Raw genomic sequence first — 22,799 nt, 5'->3', positions numbered from 1 at the left:
TTCGCGACAACACTACTTACTTTAGCAAATAACTCTTGCTGCTGCCTTAACAATTCTTCTTCAGGAATACCAAGGTTTTCCAAACGAGAACTGGCTTTTCTTCTTTTCAATGCTACAGTTTTGCATTCTTGTAGGACTTCTTTCACCTCGCTTATGTAGGAGCCGAATCCAAGACTTTCTAATGCTAGAACAAATGCACATGTTAGTTTTACAAGAGTCAAAAAAACCTAATAAAGCACACTGATGTAGCTACTACCATGTCAACATATCACGTTGCAATTGTGTTCTATGTTCACATGCAGTTAACATTCAACAACACTGCCTAAACAAAATGGCATAGAGGAAACATCATAAGCATACATACTGCACAGTATTCCAGTCACTATAAGTGTTTGAATATGTGAACACATTTTGTTCAATAGCGTAGAGTAGACATATTCAACATGATCATCACTGCGCCTGTTCTCAAATATGGTCAGACCAGCCATTGAACCTTACAAACAACCACATTGGGGAGTTTGATAAAAGAAAGATGGGCTATGCGGTTGTATAGCAACTAAAGGACTGAAAAAGCAGAAGCGCTGCTTAAAAGGACCACCTCATGTCCAGAAGCCAGGGATTGTACACTGTCCAGCAGGATCAAGTCCTCCAGCAGGTATGTACGATTCACAAAGTTGGATTGGTTTGGCTTCAGAATTTATGTTAAATACTGACATCACTTGGAGCCAGTTTGTCCCAATTCCAGAGCATGGGCTCTATGCATCCCTCTGGTTTTGCAGTGCTTAAGGGGCATTTCAGGTGTGCCATCCAACATGTGTGTGATACAAACATCGCTCAATTGCTGAGGAACCCGTAGAATGGAGAAGGGGTACCATGGTGGAGGCAGCAGCTGTGTCCATTAAATCACGCCGAGGATCATGCAGTACCACAACCTGGGATGTTCAATTTTTACTTCACATCACCAGGAGGTTTCACAACACTGAATCAGAAGCAAATAACAGCAATACAAAAATACCCATGAAACGACAGTAAAAGAAAAGAAAAAAAAGAAAAATGAAAACATTGAACACTTCCACACATCATTCTACTATGCTCAAGGCTCAGGTAACATCCCAAATGATCAATGGCAGTATCCAGCAAAAATCAGCCATTTCAGATTTCATCAGTTTAGATGTCAGCGGACTGCAAGTTCTCACTGGGCACAAGCAGCGTTGTGACTTGCATGGGACAAACAGACAGACACTGGTGTGCTTCTAACAGCACAACCTTCGAGATTGCAATGCAATCTGATGTTAACTTAAATAGAAGTTTTTATATTCAGTTCCAGGGTGCAGTCCAGCAAAGTCAGGTAAAGTCCCTGGACCACTCTCTGCGGCTGTCAGCGGCACATCAGTGACACCTACCAGACTATGTGCAATGACTCCTCCTTTCCCTCCTTTCTTTCTTTCCTCCTTCTGCCCTCAGCTTGATTACCAAGTTTTTCTTTCCTTTTACTCTCCTTTGCACCATGCCCTAAGACCAATCTTGAGTGTTTGCTTTCTATTAAACTTATGGTGCTGATCAACCCTTGCAGTTTCTTACCTGCATTCATGGTCTATCCACTCTTACTCCCTTTCCTGCATACAGCAGAACATGTCTCAATCCATACCAATCTATAGGTCCAATGATTCCCACTTCCAATTTCGCAACCTTGATAATCTCCCTTATCCACCTTTAACCAACTCCATGTAGTACTGTGGAACATGCAATCCTTCTGCAACAAAGCTCATACCCTGTTGGATACTTTTCTTCACCTTCGTCCCCACGTCATCTGCTTAACTGAAACCTGGCTTATTTAATTCAACTCTGCAACTCCCGCTGCCCCATTATCTGCTTCATCTTGCACTCATACCCCTTGTTCCTCAAGGGTGGCAGCAGCGTGGGCAAACTCTCCCTCCCCCACCATTCTTACTCATAGTCTTGCCATCAACCCCAATCTTCTCTTTTCTTGGAATATCATTTTGCTTCCTTTTCTTCTCCTTGCCGACTTGCTTTCTTTACTATTTTTCTTCCTCACGGACCCCCATCTTCTCTAGTCACCATGGAAAATAATCTTCATCTGGCCACTTTGTCATAAAAACAAAGCTAAGTTAAGACAGTTTTTCATAGCTCATGCGGCCTCTAGCCAGTGAGACAATGGCAAATGTAAATGATACAATATATTGGACTCGTCCTGAATACCTCACTGTTAAATACATGTACTAATGTATGCTTGTGTTGGCAATTACCGCTAACTGTTGAAAGTGTGATGCAGTCATTTATTTTGATTTTGTGTAGCACCTACAATAGGTTTCTAGGCACTCACATATTTATCAAGCAACTCATTTACTTTTGCATACAGTAATTAATACTCGCCAGTGCTAGGATGCGTATGCTTTATTTTTGCCACCAATATAGGCGGCCTGTTTTTTGCAAATGTAGCTCCTAGAAGGTTTAGTGACGGCTTCAGAGTGCTACAAATCTTTGATCTATAACAACTGTCTTCAGGGCGGTGTCATAAAAACAAAACTAAGTTAAGACAATTTTTCATAGTCCATGAGCCTGTAGCCAGTGAAAAAAATGGCAAATGTAAATGACAGCTGTAAAATACTCATCAAATATAATGGTTGCTGTCAAACATACAGCACTCGTTTTAGACAGAAAGATAGCGTGCACGCTTGCTGGGCGAATATGCTTTGGCCTAACCAAAGTCCAGAAAGTGGTGCTTTCCTGTTCTAGCAGATGAGCAAAACCACAAACGGTAGCTGCCCTTTTTAAACTGCACACCAGTAGATGCAAGCGTTAACTTCACACCATTAAGTGTTACATCTGATAAGGAGACAAGGACAGGAAATAAGCCGACAACAATAGAAGTTTGGTGCACATATGCAAGACTATGATGAAAAAAGTCTCGGGAGGATCGCTCAGGGGCAACGTGCTCCCCTTGGAAGCAAGACGACACGGATCAATACAGGTTCGATCCCCGGGTCCGCGCTTAGAAACGTCTGGGTATTAAGCGTGTTATAAATAACCCATCGTATCATATCAAGTGACATACCAGTCTCTTCGCTAAGCCAAGGCCCATGGAATACAGTGGAAGCAGTCACTGAATGAGTGCGAAGCTCACTAAGGAGGTGCTGAAACCCACTTAATGGAGTTGTATTGAGGAGATCGTACTCAACAAGCACAGTGACACTCTGGGCTTTAGGCCCTACTCTTCCAGATAGCGGACATGACACACACAATGTTCCTTCTTACTTAGAAGGCCTGAGCAAAAGGAGTGGGTTGTGGGGGAGCAGCAGACTTGCCGGTCCATCGATGTCAGCGGGGCTGGGGAAGAGGAGTCCAGAGCAGCAGCAGGAAAGGGACAGCCGTGCCAAGCTGAGCAGAACTCGTAAACCCCAGAAGGCGCTGTTTCATTTGTAGCACCTTCTGCTCTAAACGCAAATGAAGGATGGGGACTTGCTGAGTGCAATGAGACCGATGGCATGTAATATAGCATAACTCCAATGTTACTCATGCTGTTAAGTAATAGAACAAGTGGCAATTTGTTTATCTATTCAAACATGCTTGTTGCCCACATAGCAATCTTGTTCATTGGTGTTATGTTATATCTGCTTTTGCTTTAGCTTGTGTGATGGGAATCAGAGCTGTCACACCCTAACATGATAACTCCTGTGCCAAGTATAAAATTCAGAGTAATGTGTCAAAGTGGTATCTCTTTGAGTCAATGAACTTTACAATTCCTAGCTGTATATGATTAATCGTGCTTGTAAGCACACAAACCTAGGCAGGCCTGTCTTTTAGCGCTGAGAAACAGCCTAGGGTGAATGTCGGCATGAAAAGTCTGATGATCGCGGGTCTATTTTCACAGCCTCAAACGAGGCGGAGATAAGAGGCGCATGGTCACGCCTAGATCGTAGGCAATTAAGTCAACTTCACTCTATACATCTATTCTTGGCTCCCATCAGCTTTTCTCCATCCCCCTTCCCAGTCGCACACTTCTGGCTCTTCACTCAACATGATTTTCTCCACTATTCCCCAATCTTCCTCTGTTTCTGCTTTCTAGTTTTCTTGCTCCGACCACCACCTCCCTTGCAATCTCCCCGCATTCAGCTGTCACTCCCTCAATTTCGACTTTCCTAGGTCGCAACCTCTGAGCCTTTTACTCTCTTATTGCGCCTCTCTCATTTCCCTCACTCGATACGTTTTCCTTTGCATCTCCCGACTCTACATCCTCTGTTCCGTCTTCGGCACTTGATACTTTGAATTCTCTTCATCCTCACTCTCCCTTTCTCCCCCACCCTTCCACAAAGCCCCACTCAAACATGGATGAACCCATCGCGTCAACGCCATGGGCGACTTTAAATAAAGTTGAAAGCTGTTGGCTCAAGTCCCACGTGCTTATCGACCCTACTTCACGATCTTCTCTACACTACGCCTTTAATTCTCTAGCAGTCTACCAAAAAGGAAGATTTCAATAATCTCTACCTTTCTTCTCAACCCCGTCACTTATATCGTACTCTTAATCGTATCCGCTCTACTCCTGTTCCTCTCACTGCCCGACTTTGCCAATTTCTCCTCCTCCACAAATGTCCCTACTGTGATCCTCTATTGCTGCTTCCTCCACAGTCCTGCCTTCCCTCTCCATGTTATCCACTCTCTGATTCAGAGGGTGTCTACTATTCTCTCCATGGCTAATCGTAACTCTGCAGCCGCTGACGCTCTCCCCTTGTCCCTTTAGTCTATCCCCTTCCCATTCCTTTTCTTGACACTTTTAACTCTTCTCTTCTGAACGCTGTTTTACCTTCTTTTAAATATGCCTTCTCTTCCCATTCTAAGGAAACCTGCCTTGTACCAGTCTTCTCCAACAAAATGTCATCCCATTTCTCTACTACCCTTTCCTCTTTAAACTCCTTGAGTGCAGCACAGTATAGTCCGAGATCCGTCCACATGCTCTCACTAATGCACCCCCCCCTCACCAATCTGGTTTTTTACCTGCTCACGGCCGAAACTGCTCTTCTTGCTTTCACCAATTTCCACCATACTGCTCAATTTTCTATCTTCTTGATCTTTCAGTGGCATTCGACACAGTGAATCACCATTTTCCTTTTTTCCTCTTCACATTCTTGGCTTTCGTGGAGTGGTTCTGGTTTGGTTCTTCTTCCCTTACTTGGTCTCCTCGTTTAACCAATCCTCTCCCATCCATCCATCCATCCATCCATCCATCCATCCATCCATCCATCCATCCATCCATCCTTCCTTTCAACTATGGGGTCCCACGGGTTCTGTCCTAGGTTTTTACTCTTTATATACTAGCCATTAATTACTTTGGTGTCTCCCATCACTTATATGTGGATGACTCAGATCCTTCTGAATTCCATCCAAACCTTTCTGCCCACTTCCTTGGGTTCCAAAACATGCATGGCCTTCCATTTTCCTCTAAATCCCCCAAAAACAGATGTTATCCATTTCCCGCCTCCACTATCAGTCCTCCACTTCCTCTCCCTTTTATCCCTTTCTTCCCCTATTATTCACTCATAAATTGGAGCATGGACTCTTTCCTCTCTGTTTCTCAAATATCTTCCATTTCTCGCAGTTCTTTTGCCACTAAATACTATTACCCTCATTAGTCTTTTTCCACCTATTCAATTGCTACTCTAGCCTCTTTGGCCTTCTGGTGTACAGCCATGCCCCCCTCCGTTCAATATACAATTCCTTTAAATGTCTTCTTTTTTCTCCATCGGTCAATTCGTCCTGCTAAGTTTTCTTTACCACTGGTCGTGCTTTCAAATCGTGCTTACTGTTCAATTTTCTTTGTATAGTTTTTAGATGCCTTAATCTCCTTGTCCCTGCTACCCCCTGGCACCTACTCACCCCCCACCACCCTCAGTCCACCAATGTCTTTCCACTCTCAACTACTATGTTCCTCGTCATCTCTTGGGTCTCAATTTTTCTGGTCTGTACCTTGCCCTCCATGTGCTCCCTCTTGATTCAGATCCCTTTGCTCACTCCAAAATATTGTAATGCTCTCCCTTTCTCGCTTGGTTGTATACCTACTTAAACGCTGTTCAAAACCCGGCTTAAAAGACCATCTTTATTCCAGACTAGATTCCTCATTCTGATTTTTCATTTACCTCTATGTACTGCTTATTATTGTCTGTTCAGCGATTATGTGTAAGGTAGCATACACACAAAATCATTTTTTTTTAACATAAAAGTGCAGTCACACTGCAACATTCCGCTTTCGAGTACCATAAGCGAAAGAAGGGAAATGGGTGGACATATCTCGGGTATTTGTGGGTGGAAGAGAGGTGGTGAGAGACGCAAGCAAGGGTTCATAGCGAGACAGCAGTCCCAAACATTCTTGGCGTTTTAGGTTAGTACCCAAGGCATGGTAATCAGCAACCCAAATCTTGCACATGTGGAGAATTATATAGAAAGGAACCTTCATAGCAGTTATCCCCTACTAACTAACCCCATCTATCTGGGAATGTCCTAACAGAACTTCCTATCAGCGATTCTATTTAGCAAACTGCCGTCCAAGTACGCCGCCAACACCTATGAACCAACATGGGATGTGGGACAGAACTTACTGTCAACCCCCAATCAGCCTCTGGCAAATAATTTGACCCACAGGGTGATGACACGCCACGACAAACACTGGAAGCTGAACAGGAACACTGATCACCTGAAAAACACACAAACTCAAAAGCAAACCACTATGCTCACACTCTTGCCATTGTACCAACAAACAGAATGCAGCTACACCCATTAATTTGGGCTAGCTGCACACATACCTAAACATCTCCACATCAACAGTCTTTAGAACGCAGCTATACCCCTCGAATTTTGGCAAGCTGCACACAACGCAGAATGCAGATACCATAGTCCATTGGTATTTCTGCATCCTTTCTACCGATCTTACTCAACCACCTCACCACACCTAGCACTAGTATGCAGCTACACCCCACCTATTGTACACTGGCTGTACAAATACCAAGTGCACCCAATCACGTACTACACTACTTCGTGCACAGGTTGTATTACACTACTCTCCTCTACTGACCTGGACTGCGGTCCCCCTAGGGCGTTCAACATCACAGCGCTTTGGAATCATGACAATGGTAAAAGGCACTATACAAATGCCAAACAACAATTTTCTGGGGCAAGTGGCTTCACAGGGGCATCTCTCAGAGCAGGGGAAATTTCAGTATACACCTAAGAATCAAGAGTTGGGAAACGGAGTGCTTTTCTTAGACCTAGGTTTTCTTCTTGCAGTTCTACAGCTTAGATGCACATGTGCACTAAAACTAATAGGCACACAGGGAGGACGTCCAACACAGCAAGCACTAAGTTAAGTTCTCAGGCTAGATTTTAACTACATAAACTCGGTGTATGTAGCGGTTTGAGGAATGTAAGCACCGAGGTGATTTAATCAGTTTTTTTAAGGACCTGTAAAGGCATGCTGCTCAATTATGTGCCAACTTGGAGATCCTTAAAAACGATCCCTGGCTGCTGAAATGGGATCAGATCTTTAAAAAGCCAAACATGAACCTTCTGGAAGAATGTTGGACCAACTGCAATGTTTCATAGTCCCATGTAGTTACGTAGTTGCAAAATGCACTGCGTTGGAATAGTTCAGACTAAACACAAAATGATTATACACCTTTCGGGGTGGAGGGGTGCGTTTAGTACAAACAAACATTGTAGAAAGAATTTTAAGCCACATAACGGTGGGAGTACCTGGGCATGTAATAATAGCAGTTTATTTTAATTTTATTACATTTGTTAGTCGCCCAGATCCTTGGGTATCACGGCGAAGTTACAGACAGCTTGATATATGAATAACTTACAAAGCATCACATTGGCCAATGATAGTTGGCAAGACATATACATGAGCAGTACAGAGTATATATTCATGACACTAGCATATGTGCAGGGGAAGGTATATTTACATCAGAATAAAATGGCTAGGTTATTGCTCTTGATTAAATAGCCAAGTTTTCAATCGTGTTTTGAATCCAGTGAGGGTGGTCTCCTTTTTGATGTGGAGCGGCAGAGCGTTCCAGTGTTTGGGGGCTAAATATTGAAAGCTAGCGCCTCCTGCTCGGGTCTTCTAAATGTGGGGGATTGCGAGTAGTGAGAGATTATTAGATCTTAAGGTTTTGGTAATCACTGTTTTTGTTATTACGTGGTTTAGGTATATGGGTGCATTCTCGTGTAGACATTTGAAAGTGGTGCACAGGGTTTTGAATAAGATTCTATCTTTGATAAAGAGCCAATGTTGCTCTTTTCTAGTGTTCGATATGTGCTCATATTTTCTTATTCCCAGGGCTGCCCCGAGGGCTTTATTTTGTATTAATTGCAATTTATTAAGATTAGTGGCCGTGGTGCCTAGAAATAGTATGTTGCTGTAGTCGAGTCTTGATAGTATCAGAGCCCTGGCTAATGTGATGCAGTTGGCAGGGGTCATGAATTGGCGGCTGAGTGAGATAAACTTAGACGTATAGAACGTGGAAGAGGAGAGAGCGCTGATGTGTTTGGTCAAGGAAAGATTAGAATCTAAATACACACCTAGTGCTCGTGCCTGGCAAATGTTATGTTAAAAGGTATTTGTACTGTGCACTGTCAACAATGGAGTTGGTCCCCAGGCACTCTGGCGGATCTGTAAACGAGAAGGTGGGATAGGTCAGTAGGTGAAGAGGGGTAGGATAGTGAGAGGGCTGGCATTCTGTTGGCAGCTTCAACTAAACACCGGGTGCTGAGCTTTGGTGCGAGTATCGGATCATTGGTAGTCCTTGTGTGCTGTTGGTCCGGCTTATGTGTTGTTGCGTGTGGTGAAGTGCGTGCGGCTTGTTGTGCGAGAGATGGTTGTTTGAGTTTTTGAGTGAGCTTTTGAGTGAGCTAAGTATGCAGAAAGTTTGAGCTTTTTGGTTAGTGGGTCATATGACATTTATCATGCTAAGATTCACAAATCTGTCTAAGTGTGGCTCTTGTTAAGCTTCATAATTCCATCTAAGTGTGGCACTTGCTAGCCTTCACAATCATATCTAGATGCGACTCAGGCTAGTGTTCACAATTCTAAATGTAGCACCCACAAACCCATACCGGGAAGAAAAGAAAAAAAAAAGAAGATCCACTACAACCATATCAACGCAAGATCAATGTCCAAACACGCCACCAAAATCTACAACCTAAGTGACGGAGGCATCGACATCCTTTTCGTAACCGAAACATGACTAGATGACAACTACAAGATTGCCTTCAATAACTGCATGCCTGATACCAGTGCATCCAAGTAAACAGTAAAACCAAAAGAGGTGGTGGACTAGCAATCATCGACAAGGAACATCTGGAAATTAAAGCAGAAGACCCATTAAACATCAACAAATGTGAATCTAATCATACGTCTATCAACAAATCCCAAAACAAGCCTGAAATTCATACTGATACAGACCACCAACCTACGATGCGGCCTTCATAGACAACTTCATAGAAGCAATCACCAACCTAGCCATCGAGCATAACCAACTGATTATCCTCTGAGACTTCAACATCTGGTTCGATGAAGAAACCACGCCAAAAAAAAAAAAAAAAAAAAAAAAAAAAAAATCGCTTACCGGCCAACTAACAATGGAACTACATCAGCTGGTCAAAGGGTCAACCCACACGGCAGCACATACACTAGACGCAATCTTCGCCAACAGAAAGCTTATTACCAGAGCACCACTGATTCAGATCCTCTGGAGCGACCACCTCATCATCCCATTCGTAATCACATTACCCTCCCCAATTACCAAGAAAAACTACCAGCCATCATGAAAAGAAACTGGAGAACCATAAAAAACTCCAACTTAACGGAACGACTGGAGATCACCAAAGCGCAAACAAGGACCATAGGCAAAGCTGACCGAGACACTAAAATAGATATACTTCACAAATGGGATCACCACAACAATCGACGAGATCGCAAAAGAAAAAAACCTTTCAATCCATCCCGCAAAAGATCAACTGCAAAATGGTTCACCCCACTACTTGGAGCCATGAAAAGGAAAAAACAAAAATTAGAATTAGAAAGGAGGATCAATAAAGACTGTTAAAAAAAAAAAAATCAAACTTCAAAAACACCTTCATACAAAAAGGAAATACAAAAAGCAAAAAGGAAATATTACAAGAACAGAATCCTCAAAGCACCCAACAGTTTAGAATCCTAAACAAAATAAAAAACCCACCCGGCTGCAACAACACTCATACCATCGAAGAAATTATGCAATGACCTCGCAGACCACTTCAAAAATAAAATCAGGACCATCCAACAGACCATGCAACCACAACTCTGAAGACACCCACTGATGCAAGGAACACCAGAACAAACTCCGAAACGTCCCGCACATATCAGTGGAGACTTTCATCAAACTCGTAAATCAAAGCAACAAATCTGTCTCCCCCGCGGATCCCTGACATCTACAAATCAATCCTTGCACAAGGAACACCAATGGAATACTACAGAAAAGTCCTCAACCATTCAAACTCAACGGGAAGAGTGCCTCAAACCATCAAATCAGCATACATCAAACCACTCAAGGACACAACAGGAAACAGAGGACCTCTCCACAGACCCATCTCCAACATCCCCTACCCAGGTAAACTCCTTGAAATGCACATATTCAGAACAAACCCAAGACTTCATAGAACTTCACCTATTAAACCAGGCACAGGTAGGCTTCAGATCAAAGAGAGGAACAGGACCAGCACTTATTTCAATCTGGGATGATCTAAAGGTGGAAGCAGACTCAAACAGTGCCGCTCTGATACTTCTAGACCTCCCTGCCGCTTTTGACACAGTTAACCATGACATCCTCATCATGAGACTGGAAGAATTCTGAATCACTGACAACGCCTTACTTTGGGTCAGATACATCCCAACAAATAGAACAGAAACAATATGGATGACACCCTACAAATCAAGCCCACGAGAATCATCATGCGGATTCCAACAAGGATCATCTTTCTCACCACTACTATTCAACATCTACCTGTCACAACCAATTAAAATCATCGACTGACATGGCCTCACCTGTTACAATTACGCTGACGACACAAATAATCTACAAAATACAAGACTTACAAGTAGACAACGCAACACTAGATAACTGCCTTTGTGAAATACACAACTGGATGAACTTAAACTACCTCAAACTCACGGAGGCAAAACAGAAATAATGATCATCACAAAAAGCAGGACAGACAACCACTACATCCCATGGCCAACTAAACTTGGTGAAACCTCAGCCCCATCAACAACTGTAAAAAACCTGGGAATCCCGATGGACAACAAACTCACTCTAGAACCACAAGTAAACGCCCTAATCAAGAAATCATCCTTTCTCCTGCGATCGGTTAAAAGGATCCTACCATTCCTCTCTTTCACCAACAAAACAACTGCCATCATCGCCCTCATCATGTCCAGACTAGACTATGCCACCAGCCTATATCTAGGCCTCCCAGAGCGACGCCTAAATACACTCCAACGCATACAAAATGCGGCGGCCAGTCTGCTCCTTAAACTACCTCGAAGAGAAAACAATCACACCAGCACTGAAAACGTTACACTGGCTACTAATCAAAAAGCGGATCAAGTTCAAATCAATGTGCATAATCCAAGACCAAGGTGCAGAGTTCTTCAGAAGAAAACTAATTGTACATCACACTGCAAAGCCACTCAGATCCAGCAGCGACATCCGTTTGGAACCCAAATCATACAACAAGAGAAAGCTCTGAGGGATACTCTTTCTCATCTTGCCCCAAAAACCTGGAACGAACTACCAAAGAACATACAGAACACAAGAAATCCCCTACAATTTAGGAAACTCCTCAAATCATGGCTCTTCACCCCTTAACCAGAAAGAATGCCCATAAGGACATACACAGAGGAACTAGGTCGCGAGAAGAGCCTACCCTGACTCCCTAATCATCAACCCTTATTAAAATAAGGATATACGCACATGTAACATATCCACTTATCTATTTTAAAAATAAAAAAAAAAACCCACCAATCATAACAATAAGACCCACAGATCAATCGGAAGGGAGAGCAAGGTATTACCCAGAAATGGCACCTGGCAACCTTGAGGGCACAGGCAGCAATGGACCATTAACAGTAATCCATAGGAAAGAATGGGGATAGATAATATATCAATATATCTCCGCTACCTAAACAGGATTGTGCCCACCCCCTGGGTGTACCAAGCTCAATAATTTAGCTGGAGGACTACCTCAACCCCCGGCATTGATACTAGACAGTCAGGAAAGGGAAGACGTTATAACACCAAATGGACTACTGACAGTAAATAGATAGAAGAAGCTGGTTAATGATATAAAACTCCACTATTTATCTAGTGACACTGCTCACCGAACCAGGGCTACTATGTCAATTAATCTGCTAATTCAGCCACAGTATCACCATACAAAACTAGACAATTAAGTAAACCTAGAGAGAATATACCAACCCAATATGACTTCCTGATACATGAACTAAACTACAGAGATTATGAGACATACAACCCACTAACCAAAACATCTAATTTCTGCTTACTTAATGCACACAAAAACCCACACAACCACCTCTCTCACAGCCAACCGCACAGACTTCACCACACCGCAACAAAACAACCAACACATAGATCGCAAAAGCACGCGAGGACCCACTTCGGTCCTACTTGCACAACCAAGCTCAGCACACGGTGAAAACCGAACTGAAGCTGCCAACAGTACACCACATTTCACTTTCCTACGCCCTCTTCACCCACTAACCCACCCCATCCACCTTTTGTTTACAAATCCACCTGAGTGCCTGGAGACCAACGTTGGTGGGGACGGTGAGCTATACAAATACCCTTAACATTACCTAGCATAGTGAAATGCACCTCCGACTTCCAGTGCAGGTGATGGATTAAAAATGGACATGTTAAGGGAGGGCGATCTTTTAAGTGACAGTCTTATGGTCCGGTCAAAAGCCAGTGAATATTACTTTGCTTTTTTTAGATGCGCCATCTGCTCCTCATGTATTGCCAACTTTATGTCAATTTTATACACAACTTAAAAAAGTAAATTCGCAGAATAGCTATTGGTCTTTCCAAACAAGCTAGAAAACCTAACTACACCCAACATTTCCAGCAACTACTTCTGTTTGTGAAACCGTTGTTTTGTGGCAGAATGATCGAAAGAATAGCAAGCCCAATTCCAATCTAACGATCTGTATCAGCATTTCTCAGTGCAGCCCCTTAGTTCAGCCATTATCATACTTCACCCTGGTTCAAAACTCTTTGAGGGAAAACATAATCCAAGACTGCCAAAACCACCCATCAGTGAAGAGGCTGTATTAGTCCGGTGGATAATTTGTAGTTTAAAGACTGCTTTGAATTAAGTATAGCGACAGACTCGTTCTGTAACCAGAAAACATCATTTTAGGAGGTCTGCAGATCAGTAATTGAGCATGTGCTCAAACATCCTCAATTATGTGCATACACACAGTACACAAATGTACTCAAGAGTCAAATATCACTAGCCAATGGATACTGGCGAGTGCACATTTCCCCCCCCCCCCTGTATGATATATTTTATTTGTATCACGCTCATACACAAGTGTTTCAGAGCATGACGAGGCAAGAGAGGGGAACAAGGGAGGACAAAACAACAATCTTACTAGGCCCAGTGACATTGAGAATGCGCAAGTTGTATGATATTTGTTGAATATTAAAGATCTTTGGTAATTTCGTACGCTCATTGACTACAAGCAAAGCAGCAGGAACCCTGCTGGCGTTATTTGTTCTAGGTTTTGGTAAAGTTCTTTGCTCACTAAGACAAGTTCATACAGGAAGCGATCAATAGAAAATGAACATTGAAAAAATTGTAAAGAGCCAGTTTAAAAAACATTGCCTTATTTAATGCTGCTTTTGCAACATCCATCCCCCCAGATATTTTGTTTATCCTCTGGTCATGCAGTGGTTAGCCATACCTCTGGTCATGAAGTGGTTAGCTAAAGTGGCTCTAGCAAATTCAAACCAAACACTATTCTCGCCTACATGGGAAGACATGCATTGGGATGAGAAAAAACGATCTAGACCAGCTAATGTTCTGCTGGGTGTACAGCTTGCGTCTCCCTTGAAAAATGACACAACCGAAGAAAACCATTTTTTGTCATTTGGCAGTTCATTATATGTTAGCCCTTACAATAGTCAGTCATGGAATCTATCCTTTCTATCTTTTCGCCCTGGTTTTATAACATCTATCTCGCTCCTCTTGCCCACCATAGAGCCATCTTTTCACCACACTTCCAGTGTTATGCAGATGACACACAACTCTCCTTCAGACTACCCTCTGCATTTCCTCTGACCTTCTCTGTCATTCCTAACTGCCCGTCTGCTATCCAGTCTTGGTGCACCTCCAACAACCTCTGCCTCAATGCCAGAAAGACAGATTCTTACCATCAGAAACTCTGGTTCCATCTTTCCTCCCTTCAATCTGGCCACCCTCAATGGGCTCTCCTTCCTCAGAGTCCAGAAAGCTGGGAGTTCTCTTCTACTGCTCCCTCTTTCATTCCTCACATCCTGGGCCTTGCTAAAAAGGCCCATTTCCAACTCTACCTCTTCAGTGGCATCTTCCCTTTCCTCCAGAAGCTCAATGTTTCCAGAGCCCTGGTACTCTCAAGGCTGGACTACTGCTACAGCCTCCTTCTTAATCTACCTTCCTCCTCCATCTGCCCCCCTCCAGCTAATCCAAAATAGGGCTGCAAGATGGCTTTAAGCCCAGGGACCGTATCGCTCCAGCCCAAAAATCTCTCCACTGGCTCCCGTTGCTGCAAGGATCAAATTTAAATCCCCCTGCATCATCCATAAGGCTGCCTGGGGCCTACTCAGTGAAGAGGAGACTCAGAGAATAGACTCTCAAATACATGGTATTGTACCTGGCGAGACTGAAGTTTATACGTAAAGGCAGAGCCGTCTTCTTTGATACCCCTAAAGAAGCGCACAAATGGATGGGCTCAGAAAATCTGCCATCTGAGACAGACAAAAGATAGACGCAACAGACATTGATAAAACCAGAACATAAAAACTGAACAACAGACACGAACCAATCTAAGCGGAGAACACCACTTGGCGACAGCTCCTTTCATGAACGGCAAAAGCAACAATGTAGCCTCCAAGATAACTGGAGCTCGCAAGGAAACATACTCTACCCAAGATAGGTCAGAGGTTACCAGATATTAGCCGTTACGTATCCACCTGCTGCATTCCAGACACCAGTGGACAGAACATCTGGGAAGGGAGTGAGAAGCAAGAATGCCCGAGCATGCGGTACAGAGCTTGGCAATTGGGGCGGGGAAAGTTTAGGGTGGAGGGGATAGTTGTAAACCAGCCTACGAAGGCACACAGATATGCAAGATGAGCATAATAAACCAAGAGGACACATAGAAATCTAGGTCCATGATAGAGGACCTTAAAATAGTCACCTAGAAGCACCCAAGCACGACACTGCCACCTATTTCCACTCACTATATCCCCGAATTGGCCCATGCAGGAATTGCTAAAGGATATGGGGTGGCGACTTTAATTGCACACTTAATCCCAAAGTAGACAGATCTGACAATAAACAAGAGCACCCAGCCCCCTCAGCTAAAGCTCTGAAATCCCTGCTACAGCCAGTCTGGCCGACATGCGGAGGGCACTCCACCCGCAGGGTTATGGCTACTCACTACACAGCCCAGAATAATTTACACTTGGATAGACGTGCTTACAGGAGAGGAAACCCACAGTCATAAAATCGTTTAGGAATATAAAGCAAGGGTACTGTCGGATGCGTCTCTGATAGTCACATGGTGGGTGTTCCCTCCCAAAACACATATCCCGACTTGCAAGCTCAGAAGCGAATCTCTGAAAGAGGAGGTGTTCTGGTAACAGCTTGGAGAGGGCATCCAGGAATACTTTAAACATAACACGGGCAGTGTACTGTCGACAGGGACACTATGGGAGGCCTTTAAAGTAGTAATTAGAGGCGTGGCAATAGCTAAAACAGGTGGGATGAGGGCCATGATAGTGAGGGACTTCAAGACAGAAACCATGTTTGAGGACGTAGAACATAGTGAGAATACGAGTGAGAGCCCAAGAAGCCACCCGCCTAAAACATGAATGTTTGAGGCATTGGGATAGGTCTGTGACCCAGAATTACATGAAACACTGAGAAGCAACATGCCGAAGACATTAAGCCGGGACATATATTATCTTGGCTATGCAAAATGAAACTACTGAGATATGATATGGTCAGTCAAGGGTAGTGACGGCACACAAAATGTGACCCGGGTGGGGATAAATCAATGTTTCCTACACTATTATAGGGAACTGTACACAGTGACAAACGAGATTCACACGCCTGAAATAGAGGAAGCCCTAACACAGATACACCTCCCGAGATTAGACCACAACACAGCTGAGCGACTCAATGCCCCCATAACCTTAGAAGAACTAGAGACCACCATTAGAAGGCTACTGACTGGTAAGACACCAGGGACAGATGGCTTACCTAGTGAATTTTATAAAAAAGAAAAACATCACAGATGTTGCGCCCCCACTGTTGGTAATGCTTAATGAATCTCTCGACAAAGGGATCCTACCATTGTCACTTTGGGAATCCATTATTATACCATTGCTAAAACCGAATAAACCAGACACTGATTGTGGATCCTATAGACCCCTGTCGCTACTCAATCAGGATGGTAAGATACTCACAGCACTACTGGCCAACAGGCTCAGGAGTGTAATATCCTAACGTATACACCGAGGCCAGATGGGATATGTGCCAGACAGGAACATCACATGGAACCTAAAATGGTTGCACCACACCATAGATCAGACCAGAGAAAGTATGCATCGGTATCCAATAGTCTCATTAGATGTGCTCAGGATATTTGACTCAGTCAAATGGCCATGGTTGCTAGCTATATTGGGAACTTCGGCATGGGGCCCACATACATTAAATGGACACAACTGCTGTACAGCAAGCCAGTTGCAAGGGTCAAGACAGGTTACCAGATCTCAGAGCAATTTGAGTTAGAGAAAGGGACGAGGCAAGGATGCCCATGGTCCCCTATGCTGTTCATACTGGCTTTAGAACCATTAGCAGCGTACCTGCGTAGAGCGTACCTAGAGGCAGGCATAGACCTGAATAGCAAACAGAGCCCGATTTCCTTATATGCAGACGACATGCTCCTCTACTTCCAACAAACGGATACCAACCTGCAATACATATTAGATGTGTTTGAGCGCTATGCCCACCCCCAGATCTCCAGGTTCTGTAAATACCTCAAGGCTTTCCTCTTCTCCTTCTCTCCCCCCAAACCCCCCTCAGGCTAAACCCGACAGTAGCTGCGTTTGGTGGACTGACCCCATATGTGTCCCTCAGGATCCTGCCCTTCTGTCCGATCTCCCGCAGCATCCGGCCTCCACTTGCACTTGCCTTCAGGCACCACTTGGCCTGTGATACCTCACTGGCCTGCGATACCTCACAGGCCTGCACTTATTGTATGGGCTTGTGACCCCCCCCTCCCCCAATCTAGTGGTCACTGCCCGACACTTGCTCTTGCACTTACCTGTTGCAGTGCAACAGTCTCTCTAGCACTTCACCCTTCTGTGGTTTCCCTAGAACTGAACATCCTGCTATAAACACCATAAGCCAATTTTACATCCTACATCCTGGCAAACGTTCCCAACAAAAAGAGAGAGAAAAAATGCCTACGACAAAATGTAAGAAGCAACTGACACCTATGATATGCCGCCACAGTGTCCACCCGTACAGCTCTATGGATAGGTTGGTACTAACAGTGCCGTGTCGGATCCAATATTAGAACCTCCATGTCTGAAAAGGGACAAATGTATAAAATAAAAAAATCATGAAATATGGATTACAAAAAGATAGGTTTTAGTTTTTAAATTCATCAATTTTCCCTATCCTAATAAGATAGAGATAAATGGAATTTATTTTATCAAGAGCCTTGGCACCACCTTAAAACATGGAAATGTACATCGAGCTTATTGTGAACAATCTTTGTGCCTAGGCCAACTCCCTCTTGCCCAAAACTAGCTGAGCGAGATTCCACATACTACAGGCCAGTCATCGGTCTTCATCTATTGATGGAGCAGAGGCGTGGTGGAAAATATAGACTACTTCTTTGGGGTCTCCACTGTTTTTCACTTTAAAAACGTGCTCATCGTTTCCCTTATTGGAAGCTGAGGATTGCACAACCCATCAAGCTGCAGCCATTTCTTTCCCAATGCCCATCTTCAAAACAAACATTTTAACTGGCTACTTTTATTTTATTTTTAAAAAGCACCTGCCGTTAAGAAAAGTTGGACATGTAAGTGGAGTAGCAGTTTTGATTCCATTCGAAGTTAGGTTTGATGTCATATGTAATGCATTTTATGTTTTAGCCCTGGCAAAATTGCCTTTTTAATTTTTAGATTAGATTTATCTGACACTATAAAGCCTATGATAGGTTAATTTTTTTGACCGTTTTATTGTCTTTACTCTCATTGTGCAGGTTATTTAGCTATGGAAATCCAAAATAAACATTGAGGAGGATTCGTTTTGGATTTAGCACCCCACCATCTTGCTAAATGTGGTAATACTGCATTGCTTCACAATATGCACGTCCTCTAGAATGAGCGACAGAGAGAATTTTGCCCTTTGGCTGCAGCCAAATCATTGCAATATAAAAGAAGCACAGGATCAGATTACGCAACTTAACTCCATCATGACTATATGTTCTACATGCATAAACTAAAAAGAATAGTTTAAATCTAGTCAAGGACTAATAGATCGACACTTGAAGCATATTCATAGGTAGCAATGAGTTTAAGTGAGGCTGCTTAAAGTGGAACAGGCAGATCTAAATTCTCCCTAGATCTAGGGCAGATCTAAATCAAATGAAATCCCACAAGGATCTAACTGCATACTACACTTTCAGAGAGGATTCCAATTGTCCAACGATTGTTTAGATTATTTTAAGATTCTGAGCTGGTTGTTATAAAATAAGGGACCACTTAGGGGACAACAGGAGTGTTAAGGCTTCCATTAATCTGCCTCAAAATGCAAGAGAATAACAACCTTACCAGGGTTACAACACTGTCCAGCTTTAGTTATTAAAGGAAAATGAAGTTGGATCAGTGAAAAGTGGACGAGATATTGGCTTTCACGCCATTTGAAGCATAACCTGGATCAGTAAGGAGATCTTAGCATACTCACCTGGTAAAAAGATACTCTTTTGCATGTTTCTTAGAGCAGGACCATACACCCAAGGAGGCATAGTTTTGGATCAAATGATCTGGCTTTTCACCTTTGATCTGCAGACTGCTCTGGATGTGGGTATGGGGTATGGCACCGTGTACCCATCTTGTGCCACCCTCTGTGCTCTTTCTGGCAATTGCCAAGTCTGTCCTCAATTTACTCAGTCCAGGTCTCTATTTATTGAACATTTGTATGGCACCTGTACAGCAGAAAGTGTTTCCAGGTGCCACAAGAGAAACTATGGTTCTACTAGGCCATGTGACATTCAGATTCTGCAAGCACAGTCCAGGAAGTGCAGGGGGAGGGGGAAGATGGGGCGCATAGGGATGGGACAGGGAGTATGTGAAGGAGAAGTGCGAAGGGAGTGGGCCCAAGGGGCTGGGCAAGTGCTAATGGGTACCCAGGGGAAGACGAGGGTAGCGATCAGCAATGTGTGGGAGTAAGTGGACCAGTCTCTGAAGGCTAGTCAGGGAAGAGTGCCTGAGGGCAAGAGCTGGTAGGAAGGGGCGCGATGGGAGACTGGTCTAAGGGAGTCCTGACCCTGTAAAACTAAGGTCTTAAGAAGCTTCCGGTACTTAAGTAGATCCGTCTCAAGATGTAGGGGAAAGGAGGCCATTCCAGAGAGAGGCTCCTGCTGAGAACAGAGATCTAACCCCCCGCACTCTCTGCTTGGAGACACGCCCAATATGCAGAGAGTTTGAGATAGAGGCCTGAAGGACTCTAGCAGGGAGGTATTTAGGGAGAGGAAGTTTGATGTAGTGAGGTCCCAGGCCCCAGAAGGCCTTGTGGATGATACAGAGGGTCTTGAATTTGATCCTAGCAACCGCCGGGAGCCAGTGAAGAGATTTTAGGGCTGGAGAGATGCCGTCCCTAGGCTTGAGGCCAAGGATACATCTCGCAGTACGATTCTGGATAAGTTAAAGAGGGTGGAGGGAGGAAAGAGGCAGATTAAGAAGAGGTTGTTGCAGTAATCAAGCCTTGAGAGAAGCAGAGCTCTAGAGACATTGTGTTTCTAGGGGATGATGAGGACATGGAGAATGCCTCTGAGGAGGTGAAGCTGGTAGTGGGCCTTCTTGGCAAAGTCAGCGTGTGAGGAGAGAGTGAGTGTAGTCGAAGAGGACACTCAGGTTTTTAGTCTCAGAGGGTGAAGGGAGGGGGGGGGGCGCAAGGAGGGCGGCCAGTGTGTAGGAGGGCAGGATGGGATAGGAGTCCCAATGAGAAGGATCTCAGTCTTACTGGCGTGAAGGCAGAGATCGTTAGCAGCGCACCAGATCTGAATAGCAGTCGGGGAGGAGTAAGAGGGAAGCTTAAAGGAAAGCTGTGTGTCATCAGCATAACACTGGAAAATGAGGAGAGAAGATGGAGATCAAGTAGGAAATCGGGGTAAGGTAAATGATAGAGCCCCGAGGGATGCCCCAAGTTGAGAGTGAAGTAGGAGAGAAAAGGGCCCAGTTGGTTTTGGGAGGGCCGATTCGAGAGGAAAGATGTCAACCAATCCAGTACCAGGTCTGTGACGCCCAGGAACCCACGCAGCCGATTTATGAGGATTGACAAAGCTACTTAGCGTAGTGACTAAATTACTCTTAGTCCATAGTCCCCTTTCCTCCATACTTGTGGGACATTACATCCTTCGGGATGGGACAGGAGTACTTTAAAGCCTCCAAATATTAACTTTTCCGTCCTTTTATGTTTATGTGGGGCCACAGCATGTGACCGTAGACCCCACCTTCCTGAGCTTCGCCCCGTGTATCGCCCTGTAGTCCTTCTATTGCCAGGTCCAGGACCATTTAGCAACAACAGAGGATACTTATTAGAGGGGACGGCGGGCGGGCATATGGAGGAAAGGGAACTATGGACTAGGAGTAAGGTAGGCACTACGGTGAGTAACTGTCATAGTCCTACATCCCGTCTCCTTTCCTCCATACTTGTGGAAGATGCCCAAGCACTGACCATAGGTATTACGGGTGGATGGAAATTTCAATTATTGGAACAAATTGGGCATCAGCCCTGGAGCTCAGGTCAAGATAGTAATGTCTACAAAACACTGATGGGAAGGCCCATCACGTAGCTATTACATAGCCAATCACGAGACCGCATCTGCTCAACCCAGCTCACCAGCTGCTCTCATGGAGGAAACCCAAAGTAGTCTGAAAATTGAATGCAGTTCCGGATTATGAGGGAGGTGCGTCAGCGCCCCGCTCTCCAGAGAGGCACGCAGACAATCATATGCCCCCTGCTGGCCTTCTAATGCCACTCTAATATGTGCACCGCCCCTACCAAAAGCTTTACTATGCCAAGAACAACGGAAATGCACTTGAGTTTTTCAGATTCCCCCAAAGAGAGAGAAAACAACTCAGGGGGCTTTTTGAGGCAGTTTTCAGAATTTATCAAAAACCGTAAACCCTAAATAGGTGATAGCAGGTATTAGAGAAAATGCTCCCAATTCCCACACAATTCTTTTCATTTGGGCACTAAAGGTGTTCCACTTTTTCCTCTTAGGCTCCAATCCATTTTTTTTGTTATGACAGTCATATATAGTGAAACCCAGATATAAGGAACTATCTATACGTTCCATAGGAGAGTCTTTCATTTTCCAAACCCGACAGGACTTTCCTCTTTCTATTCCCACAGGCCATTACCTTAGTTTTCTGAAAGCTTATCACATTATCACAAGACCATGTACATCCACAAATGAAATTAACACATTTATGGACCGTTGAAGACTTATTGGGGGTTTGTTCCATAATCACTACATCTGCATAGAGCAGATGGTGAAATGTCACAGAAGCAATATTAGGGGGAAATGCCTTGACCCCATCCAACCAATAGCCCAAGCCTGAAAAGGTACAGATTGAGCAAGGGTCCAACACATAACCCTGTCAAACACCCAGACATGTCATCCTCGTAAGCATCCCCTCCCCATCTAAACAGACCCGGACACCTGAGATTTTATGCGAGGAGAGGAGGATTGCCAACAGATACGGAAGAATGCTTCAAGATTTTAATTTTCTGCCATAGGAGGCCTCCAACGACCCCAGTGAATGCAGAGGAGAGGTTCACAAAACCAGTTAAAGTGACTTCTTCTCAGATCTTTTTATGTTCACCAACATGGATAAAATAAAGCTGTTCACCTGTGTCCCAAGACCTCTCATAAAACCAGACTGATTCGGTCAACACATCCGGCCCCGATGGACCACCCCCCTCAGGGCCCAACACCATAGTGGAAAAGATCTTGCTGCACGAGTCAAGAAAGGTGATAAAGATAGGCAACAAAATCCTTTTTATTTAGCAAGAAGTTTCAAAACAAATAGAATCTCTGCCCACAAGACTGGGTCAGATTTCAATATGAAGCGAGAGACCATCTTGGTCTGCTGGACGAGGATTTAAATGCCATTGTACTCCTCATCTAGTTAAGAGGTCGTAGCTACCTGACTCGAGCT

General features: G+C 44.1%; 1 protein-coding gene across 1 annotated transcript in view; it reads right to left on the bottom strand.

The window, feature by feature from the left end:
* The window catches only part of DR1 (down-regulator of transcription 1), a 62,157-nt gene that overhangs the window by 8,055 nt on the left and 31,303 nt on the right, over nt 1–22,799 (bottom strand). Inside the window, exon 2 of the mRNA XM_069641835.1 lies at nt 21–184. Within this exon, the coding sequence (XP_069497936.1) occupies nt 21–184 (164 nt within the window). The remainder of the gene's footprint in view (nt 1–20; nt 185–22,799) is intronic.

This window comes from Ambystoma mexicanum, chromosome 1q, assembly GCF_040938575.1.
Source record: "Ambystoma mexicanum isolate Mex_15411 chromosome 1q, UKY_AmexF1_1, whole genome shotgun sequence".
Classification (NCBI taxonomy): domain Eukaryota; kingdom Metazoa; phylum Chordata; class Amphibia; order Caudata; family Ambystomatidae; genus Ambystoma; species Ambystoma mexicanum.
Note: the sequence above shows the minus strand (reverse complement) of the source record. Positions and strands in the feature narration are given on the sequence as shown.